Genomic DNA, 11042 nt, shown 5'->3' on the forward strand with positions numbered 1-11042 from the left:
ATAGTATTGCCATAGCTAAGATTTTAAGGTTTGTGTCTTTACTAACCCGAGTTGACACCTTACACGCATGCTTCATTTCTTTCTGAATGTCGTAATTCGCTATACTAATTTGGGTATTCAGTAATTCAGTCTCATATCAAGTCACAAAATTTGGGACCAGCAATTAGTAACTATTTTTGTGACTTGAGATGATTCGGATATTCAGTTGTAGAGAGTTACAAAAGGTTCACCAAAAATTTGTGGTGAAAACAAATACAGACAGTCAACAGATGGCATGGTCGAAAACCAGTTTTAGCAACGAAAACCTGTTTTCGATGTCGGTCAGAACTTGGTATTACTGAATACGAAATAGTCTCAAAATCCATGTTCAGCACAAAGTCACTATTAGTGACTAGAGACTGCTTACTGAATTCCAGGGTAAACCTTGGTTGGTTGAGTAATAGGCCAAATACACCACAAAGCATGTCTCCGCATCGCGAGATACTTTAAATATATTGTTTATCATACTCGAAATACACGATACGCAGATATACTGTGTGGTCTATTTTGCCTATAATTTAAATCACTTTACTATTGAAGTGACGAAAAGGTTAGCGACTCTTTTAATTTTGATCGGGGATTAATCAATTAAGAAGAAACAAAACAAAACCATGAACTGTCGAATTGAATTATGAATATGGCGTTGTTGTTGTTGTAGCAGCATACAAGTTCTCCAAAGGGTTTTTGGGGAGTGTTGCTAGAGTGACAGTCCCTGGCCAGATATAAATCTGGATCGTTCCGGTTACGTAGACCCGACTGTCGTGGGGATGTGTAAGCATTCGCTTTCGTAGTTGAAGAATAAAAGTATTTTTCTATAGATAGGGCTTAACATTTTTTTCACCAAAACAAAAATCAATTCATGCTAATGGGCTGATTTTGCTTACGCGTAAAAGCACATTTAGCGCATTTAGCTCTAAATGCTACTCTAAATGTACATTTATCCATACAAAAATCGTCACCTAAATCCAACTAAATGCAACTCCATTTTTGCATTAAGAATCTAAGTGCTAAAAGCAACACTGTGATCTTCCAAAATATCCACGATTCGAACATGGTTTAATGAGAAAAAGTGGCAACATTGCTTTTTCGCGTATACAGTGGCTAGCTGCGTTTAAGTGATCGCCGATCGAGATTTCATTTTATTATTTTACATTATTTGGATAAAGAAAAGTTACGCAAATTCAACATCGATATGATGCTGATAGAAATCTGGATCAATTTGTGATCAACTCTTTTTGTTTTGTTTCCTAATTAAGTGAGGAAATTTTAATTGACAGCACCGACAAATGAATATATACACAAACAATTGTTCGGTTATGGTTAAAACAATTCAAGTTTTTGTATTGAATTTTTGGTTTAAAATTTATTTTTTCCTTTGCAGTAGGGTTTTTTGCACATTATCTTCCGCGTGATAATTGATCGCAATTGTTACGGATCGAAATAAGCGACTGGAACACTTCTGTTTGTCAAAAGCATATATTTATTAACAAACAAATTCAAATTCCAAAACAAACAATTTAGGTTGTCAAACGAACTCGCACGGTTTTAGCATCTGTTTTCCTTAATTGTAGCAGTGCTGGAAATTTCCAGTGGAATATTAGTTTAGGTACTAAAATTTAGGTCAACTCGCACACAGCCTTAATGCAAAAATGGAGTTGCATTTAATTGCATTTAGGTGACGAATTTTTTATGGATAAATGGACATTTATTAGAGTGGCATTTAGAGCTAAATGCGCCAAATGTGCTTTTACGCGTAAGCAAAAACAGCCCATAAATTGACGAAACGTTCTACATTTGATTTGGAAATAATCCCTTGTAACTGCCGTCCCTAAATTGGAGCGCTAAGCGTTGCGTTATCCATTGTCGACGAGTGTCAGCGCGCGCTATCCCCAAATCAACGCGTCGTAATTTTTGACGTTTTCTCAGATCCTCTCGTTTTTATTCTCGTTTCCTCTTTCACTTTTTTGTCCTTTCTCTTTCTTTCCGTCTTCCGCATACAACTTCAACACGTAACGCCCTGTCAAAAATGAAAATTCCATTTGCTCGGCGTTAGCGCCGCGTTATTGTGGGATGCTTCATACAAATTGTATGGGCATGAGGATTTTTGACAGTTGTTTGGCGCTTGACGCGCCAATTTAGGGATGGCAGTTAGAAGGTAGCGTGTAAACGTAGTATAAAATCGTGATGTTTTAGGAATTACACGGCAATGACAGCCGAGGAAATTGAAGAAGTAAACAAAGAATTGACGGATATATAAATAAAAAGTTAACAACTTTTAATAAAAATCAAATTATACCACATATTTTCCTACAAATTCGTACTCCGAGGCTGCGAAAGGCTGAAATGTGCACAATGGACGCAACAATAAAGGAATGGCAGCGTTGGTGTCGCCTTTGCGCGAAACATGATGGCAATTACCTCGATATATTCACTGAAGAAACGCCATTGGCTCTGGATTCGAATATCAATATTCCTCTAGCTGTAGAAGAATACTTTCATATCAATGTACGTGTTTTTTTGAGTGCAAATATTTTTTATCGTTATCCTTTACTCGTATAGGTAAAGCCCAAGGATGAAAAACCTCTCCTGATATGTACGGAATGCTACGCTACGCTTTCATCGCTGGAGAAATATGCTGAGCATGTGAGAAAAGTGCAAAAAATGTACCATGATTTGATAAACACAAGGGATACCGGCGAAATTGCTTTTAAAGAGCTATATCACAAATACGGGCTATTTGAATGGGAACCGTTTAAACCCCTCTTAATTCATGATATGGAAACGTCAACAACTACCCCGGACATTGAACAAGTTTTTATTGCTGATGCATCAGTCACTGACGGTGGAGATGAAGATATGGAAGAAGAGGAAGCAAAAGATTTAGTGCAAGCCACTGAAATCAAGGTAGAACTTTCTGATACAGTCAATAGAGGTAACCAGAGTGTGGGGGAATGCGCCCAGATGAACAAAGGCAGTGACAGCAGCAGCAGTAGCGGTAGCTTTTCATCTGACACCGAAGATTTTGAAGAACAAGTTATATCAAAGAAAGTGCGTAAAAATAGTAAAAATTCAAATTCGCTTGACGGCGAAGAGTCCAAAGAAGGCAATTATTCTTGTAACATTTGCCAACAACGTTTTATACAAAGCAGAAACTTTGCACGCCACATGAGGCGCAAGCACGGCACGGAAGCGCCAGCAGTATGGAGATGTCCGCACTGTAGTGAATCGTTGAAGTTTAAGAAAGAGCTGGAACGCCATATAAAAAGAATGCATGCACCAAAAATTTATCCATGTCCACATTGTGATAGAACATTTAAAGGAGCCAAAGTCGCGGAGAATCACATAAAAGCTGAGCACGAAGGCGTAGGTTCATTCATTTGTGAAGAATGCGGAGAAAGTATGCGCACTAAACATAAGATTATCGAACATATGGCCACACATACGGGCCAAGGTGCATATGAATGCAAAGAATGTGGCAAACATTTCAAAAGAAAACAGACTTTGAAGGTAAGTTAATTTATAATACATATATTGGGGATTGACTTTAATTTTTTTCATATAGAGACACTTGGAAATCCATGGCGATAAACATATCTGTGGCGAATGTGGAATTGAGCTGAGTACATCAAAGGCACTGTTGAATCACATGAAAGTGCACTCTGATGAAATGCCATACAAATGTAATTATTGCGGGCGCAGATTTAAGCGAACAAAAAATCTAAAAAACCATCTTATTACGCATACTGGTCTGAAACCTTATTCCTGTGACTTCTGTGATAAAACTTTTTCAACTGGTTCAAGTTGTCGTTATCACAAAAAGCATTTGCATCCAAAGGAACTTGCAGAGCAGGAGGCTGCAGGCGTAAAAGCTTATACAAAAAATATACCCAAATTGCATGTTTTAAAGGCGATGTGAGTAAAAAATTAGAAACATTTTAGTTAAATAAGTAATTAATAAATTTTTTTTTGCAGAACGCAAACGGCTGGAGATGTTGAAAAGATTGAAGTTAATGTGACCGACAAAAGACTACGACTTCCAAAACTGGATGCAGAGTTACCTGACGCTTAGAATATAAAAAAAAAAATAATTGATAAATATATAATTGAATGGGTTAATAGTTTTAGATTTTAGTTTTTGTACTGTTCTTATCCACATAGCGTTTGTTAACGCATAATCTTGTTCTGGTACGAATCGACAAATTCTTAGTATCACTTCCACAAAAAAAATTCCGTTTACATATGCATATGTATTTATGTATTTAAATTTTTAATGACTGTATTGTTTGTATTTAGCCTGTGTTAATATTTTATTGTTATATGTAGCAAGCCCAACTATTTTTATATGCCTACTAGGGAAACAATTTGCAGTTTAAATATTAGAATAGCATTATAGGGAGGGGTTTATTTAATTTTTTATTAAAATTTACTAACTGGAGATGGAAATAAAATCGTTAAAATAGTTTTGCTGCTTAGACTGTGTGAAAATCTCAAAGAAAAACTTTCTGCTTCCTGCTACTGTCATACATCTTAAGGCGGTTAATTAAAAAAAATACTTTATCGTCAATGGGTTATGTACTTCACGAAGTGAAAAGTCATTGGTAAGATCAATGAACTGCTGCTACTTAGGGCAATTATTTACATATGTTTGTATGTACATATGTACATGTGAAGGTAATCAATCTCCATCGGTTTTATTGCGTGCTGCACAAACACGACAATTTTGTGACAAACATACATACGTGCTTAATAGCAACAACAACTATGCATGCAAAAAACAAGTACGCCCATCGCGTAATCCGCTTAATGTAATTGAATAACAGTTTTTATTCGCAGATTTGTAATCCAGAAGAAATTCTTAGAAACCTGTTATCAACAATGAAAAAAGAAGGAACGATATACCACATACTGCTTACATACGTACATAAATATGTATGTACCCACTGAGAAGATAGGTAAGCACCTTACGAGGTAATTCATGTTTTTTCAGCTTTTCGTAACAAAATTGTTATCATGACTAATGGCAAAGCACAGAATGAAGACCTCCGATGGCGCCTTATGTTGTAAATTTTAAAATCATGTGCAGCCGAAGACGCTTTACATTCAGCGTACCTTATGTTTGATACCAAATGTACATTCTAAGTTCCTACTTCCATAACGCGGCTATATCTTTGGTAACGTAAGGGAACTTTCACTGGGAAGTGGTGAAGAGTAGGTGCTGGTAAGTAATTATGTATTACGTGCTCCCAATTCCTACTGGGTATGTATAAATACGCAGTCCGGTGCAAATTGCAAACGTACATACATACTACATGTACATTTTTATGTAAGTATGAAAAGGTAGGTTTATGAAGTGTGACAAAAGTATTTTAAGTATAATTTAAAGGATAAATTATTTTAATAGATAAAGTTGTATTAAAGTACTTTTTACTTTGTTTCTCTCGAAAATTGTCATACATTTTGAGTATAAATATTCACAAAGTAAATAGTTGCTTAGTGTTATTACATTAAACGAGCAATTCTTGCATATAAATGTATACGTACATGTGTATATCCATAAGATTCTCGGAAACGGAACTAACGATTTTGATGAAATTTGTATACTGATAATGTTTTGCACTTTAAGGTTATCTAAATACTAGGTATAATCTTCGAGAGGACTCGCATAAGGTTGCCACCTATTCGATATTATTTACAAATTAATTAAAACATCATCATATGGGTATCAAATGGAAGGTATTTAAAAATTCCTAATTCAAATATATTTTTAATAGAGTTGCCCACTATTTTGAAACGAATATTTATGTATTTTTTTGTTTAGAAAATAAAGGTACAATATTACTATTCATGGGTACCAAGAGAAGGTTCTTAAACAATGCTTTCCCTATACATATATTAAGTGTTATCCCTTAAAGGCCCTACACACGCATTGATTTATCGGCCAACCAGTTGAATAACGAAATTCCCTACAAACGCATGGACGATTTCATTTGAGTTAGAGCCTTTGAACTGTGAAAAACAACCACAGAACCGGTAAACCTTTAAGCTATGCTAGGAATGGTTGTAATTTTTATGTATTTATCTTACACACAGAGCAACAAGTTGACCAATCTGCCTCAAAAATCAAACATTTTTGATTTTTCTCCAACCTGATGAACAACTTGACGAAGGTTTGTTAACTTGCCTACACACGGCTTATTTACCACCAATTTCTAGCGGTTGGACAACTGGTTGGCCGATAAATGAGTGCGTGTGTAGGGCCTTTTAGGATATTAGTGTGAGGTTGCCACTTATTTTCGATTCTACGCAATTTAACTAAAACATCGCAATATGGATATCAAATGAAAGGTATTGGTGAGAGCTTTGGTCCAAAAATTTTTAGTTTGTTAATTTCAATCAGCATTTTTTTGTATGTATACAAAGTACATATAAGTTCAAGATGTGTACTATACATCGTCGTTTAAAGTACAAAACCGCGTATCAACAAAATGCAAAACCGCGTATGTGAGGTTGGATAAATTATTTTCTAGAGTAAAAACACTAATATTTCAAAATGGTTCTCTTTTTTATAAAGCAATCGCATTTCTGGCTAATATATTTCAAGGCGAATAGATAAGGATTGAGCAAAGAACTTGTGTGAGTAAATCCAATTTTTGGCAGCAAATGTCAGTTAAGCGGTTTTGCAGAATAACGATACGCGGTTTTGTACTTAAAACGACGGTCTTCATTTCAGCGCATTTCTACACAGGGTTGCCACTTAAATTGTAAAGTAAGAAATTTACTTTTTAGATACCAAAGCCCATTTTTTTTTAATTTATTTCCAAAATATGTTTTTTAAAGCTATCCAAATGACCAGTATTTGATACCCAAACCTTGAAAACTTTAAAAATTATATGCACTTCGAGCGAAGTTCGGTCAACCTGGTACTTTACATTTTTAGCTTAACCAGCCACCGACGGAGCACCCTTCCGTACCTGCCGTCCGTATCATCATATGAAATTGTTGTTGATAGAGAGAGAGAGAGAAGCAACGGCAACGTCACCGTCATGCGGTGGTGAGTTTTCGTTAACACGAGAATCCCGTAAGATAGGACGTGCCGTACGGTTTTACGTCGGTGGCTGGTTGAGCTATTACGCTTTATTTTAAAGTCATAATTAAACAATTGCGAAATGCGTCATTTGACTACAAGAATATGTATTCAGAAAATACTTTGAGCACGAATACTTCTGCCGGTGCTTCATTATAAATCTTTTTTATCAATTGGGTCTATTTCGAATTATGCAAAGCTAGGAAACGCAAATGAAAAGAAATTAAAAAAGAAATCCCAAGTCAGAAAGAAAAAACAAAAAATTACACGATGAAAGTTAATTAGCACTAAACCACGATTTTCCATAAGTGTAGCAATTAATCAATTATAAAGCACTTAAGCTGTTGACAGTTTTGTCGAAAAACGAGATCACGAAGGAGTAGCAAAAAAACAAAAAAAAACAAACTGAAATTGAATGAAGGGAGAAAGGTGGATAATATATAAATTTATGTTAAAGCCTAATAGTTTTATAGTCCGCAAAAGCTTTGAGAAAAATAAGAAAAAAACCTTTTTAAAAGGTTCAAAAAGGAGTCCACCATCGAACCATGAAAGCTTCTAGTTTTAAAGATGTACATACATACGGTATCGGTCATATCAATAGCACGCTAATCTCAAAGCGTTCATTCCATAACAAAGCCCAAATAAACCCTAGGTAAAAACTTTGAAGAAAATTAAAAACAAATTTCAAAAATTTGTCATCCAAATTTTAAACATTGTTCTCACAAGTGCTAGAATTTTTTGAGTGTCTATACAGGTTTATAGCCCATTCAATTTTAATACATAATAAGTGGCTAGAAATTATCGTAGATTTTTTTTCTTTTGTCGAATGTATTCTCTTCCAAATATACAAAAAATGTGTTTATTCGTTATATGGAAGCAAATGCGACAAGAAAAATTCACCGATCGCAAATTTAATGCTATCTATCTCGGCTGAACACGGAAGTGGCAAACACCTGTCCTGCATGTGGGCAACACCCAGCATCTCTTCAAATGCGCCTATAAACCAACGACCCTCACACCGGGAGCGCTCTGTACCGCGCCCGCTTTTTCGGCCTCAGGATTGCAGAGTCGGAAGATGAAGATGATGATGATTCATCACAGAACCTGGGGGGTTAAGCACTGTTGCTACAACAACAAGAAACAATTCTAAAATTCAGCAAATATTTCGGTTTTAGTAAATACTTTTTATATAAATTTAATGTGTTCCGTCTGATGGCATTCGAACTTGGGACCTTCTTTTTAACCGAATTCCAAAAAAGGAGGAGGTTATCAGTTCGTCGGAATATTTTGTTTTTTAAATGTATGTTACCGATTTCGATAATTCTTTTTGCATCGGAAAGGTAGTATCTCAGAGGTGGTCCCACACTAATCTGGTTTAGATCCGATCAGGGGATCATGAAATATATATATATATTTTAAGTCGGTTTGTGTTTGGCCGAGATTCTGCTCCGATTTGTAGCGGGCGCCTTGATATTGTCACACAAAGGGGAGGGATCTACTGTTTTACGCCGACTCCGAACGGCGATTTTATTTTAATGGGAAGCTGTTTTTCCTGGCAGAAATACACTCGGAGGTTTGAAATTACCTGCGCATGGGCGACTGCTATTAAAAAAATTTTCAAATTGCTAAGATTCTTTTTTGCTGACGATGTTACCCATTTCCTTCCATACTAAGTATGTATGTATGTTCGAATGTTTTTTTTTATGGTACAAAATAAGCGAGACCGTCAGCAAAAAGTCCCCAAAAAGTAATGAGATTTTCAAGTAAACTTAAACTTGCAAAATACTGTACTAAAATTGAATTGGACTAGTAATAAAACTGTATACCCGATTTTTTTCAGAAATTCCGATTAAAAATATTAAAATTTTTAAGGGTACTTTTTTTTAAATTCGTAAAATTTTTATACATCTTGTACAAAGTTTGAAACTTTGAATTAAATATATGGTTTTCGTTGAAGCAAGAACTATATTTTCGTAAAAAAAAATAAATTGTTTCTAATTACTTATACTACACCAATTGAGTCATAAAAGTCTAGGCACACAAAATTTTTCTAAAATTTTTTATAAAGACACAGTTTAACCTGCAACTAAAAACATAAAAATAAAATTTTTCATGAAAATTTTCACCTTTTTAATCAGATTTTTTCTGCACGGAAAAGTAATCGCTCTTTTTCGCCATAATGGAAAGCTAAAAATCTGTAATTCATGAAAACTACACTACTAAAATCAGCATTTTGTATTGCTTTGACTTCGGCTAGTAAGTTCGAACGAGAATAAAAAACCCTACAAGGATCTCCAAACCAACAACAACCAGCTCATACAAAATTGCCTTCTTAAAAAACCGTTCTAGCTGTGTTTCATACCTGTATGAAAGCGAATTAAAGACATACGGCTGGTTTCTCCAACGCAACTGAACTTAGTTTAGCCAATTTTTTTAGACTTAGTCAAGAATGAACTGTGCAAAAGGTAGGCTAACTTTTGGCTTAAATCCAAAAAAAAAAATGGCTAAACTAACTTAAGTTGAGTTTGGTGAAAACAGCCCATAATGTTTTTATGACTATTTTGAGTGAAAAAAGAACCGTGCTATAAGTACATTTTGGAAACAACCTACATAGTCCGACTGGGTAGTCGCATCTTGTAGGGACCTATGTATCTGCATATGTGCGACGTTGAACTGTACTACTTATGACTCAGATAAGCAAAATGAAAATAAAGAAAGTAAAAGCTGCAATTATCTTCAGAGTCTCTGTTAGCTGTGATGCAACATTTTTATTAACGATGCATCCACGGGAGGCGCTGTTCTCGATCGATTAACTTGTAAAAAAATTAATTAGTGTTTTAAACAATAATGACAGCTGAGCTTTTAAAAAGTATGCAAATCAGTAATAAGCAGATAAGAGATGGAATTTCGATTCAGAAGTCAATAATAATGTAATGGTATAGGTAATGACACTTTTCAAAAATGAGAGAGTATACTTATTTCTAACTCTGAAATGTCTGCCTGACTTTGAAAGTGCGTACTCTTTTTCTGCTTATGAAAGACTTTGCGTGTTTTCTTATTCTTCTATATTCTTACAAAACATCTTCCGGTACTATTCCGGTGACCATCCGTCCTTCATTTTAAAGGATAGTTCTTTATTTTAGCCAACTGTCATTTATAATTCTATTCAAAATAAGGGCCCCCTTTTGTTTTTTTATTTTTTAAACTGTCCTTTAAATCAGCTCTACATTTTTCAGGGGTAATTTTTTAAAGAGAATATGAGAAAATAAAAATGTCTCTTATAAAACAATATGAAAACCTTCGCCAGTTTGTTTTGCACCCCACTTAAGGCTTTTTATTTAATCGGTAATCTTTGTACAATCTATAAATCAGGAATCCTTGCTAAAACTGATAGGTGAAATTTATGTAATTAAAAACAAAAAACCAACTAATATTACGCATTTTCGTAGAAAAATTAATATACTTTGAGTTAAATTAATTAATTAATTTATCTTCGTCGTGTAGTATGAATTGTAAACGCATTTTGGCAGCAATGGATGGCGAAGCCCTTGATAAGGATTTTTCGGAATCGGTTAAAATCCGGTTACAGCGTCTTTCAAGAAAGGGAACTTGTACAATTAAATAATATATTTAACTTGGAAATATTTGATTTAAATTACAATGGCCGGGACGAGTGGTATCTAGAAGGTTTTTTATAAATTGCGGGTGGAACGGAAAATAATCCTTTACCATCATTTCCGATAACATACGCAGCCTTCAAACCCCTTATATGAAATTAGCACATTTTAATTTTATATTGAGACAAAAAGTATGACGCAAATAGAAAATTCGAGGATATTATTATAAATAAGTTAATAAAAAAAAAACAAATATTTTTAAAGAAAGCTTTCTCAATTAACTCATTATTTAACTCGATTAG

General features: G+C 34.6%; 1 protein-coding gene across 1 annotated transcript; it reads left to right on the top strand.

Moving 5' to 3' along the window:
* The first annotated feature begins 2192 nt into the window (after positions 1 to 2192).
* Positions 2193 to 4520, top strand: LOC118736689 (zinc finger protein 660-like). The gene is made up of 4 exons (XM_036466731.1): positions 2193 to 2544; positions 2599 to 3546; positions 3602 to 3951; positions 4012 to 4520. The coding sequence occupies exons 1-4, from the start codon at positions 2383 to 2385 to the stop codon at positions 4106 to 4108; spliced, it is 1557 nt and encodes a 518-aa protein (XP_036322624.1). The 5' UTR covers positions 2193 to 2382; the 3' UTR covers positions 4109 to 4520.
* The last annotated feature ends 6522 nt before the right edge of the window (positions 4521 to 11042 follow it).

This window comes from Rhagoletis pomonella, unplaced genomic scaffold, assembly GCF_013731165.1.
Source record: "Rhagoletis pomonella isolate Grant_MI unplaced genomic scaffold, Rhpom_1.0 Rhpom_scaffold_00003, whole genome shotgun sequence".
NCBI lineage: Eukaryota > Metazoa > Arthropoda > Insecta > Diptera > Tephritidae > Rhagoletis > Rhagoletis pomonella.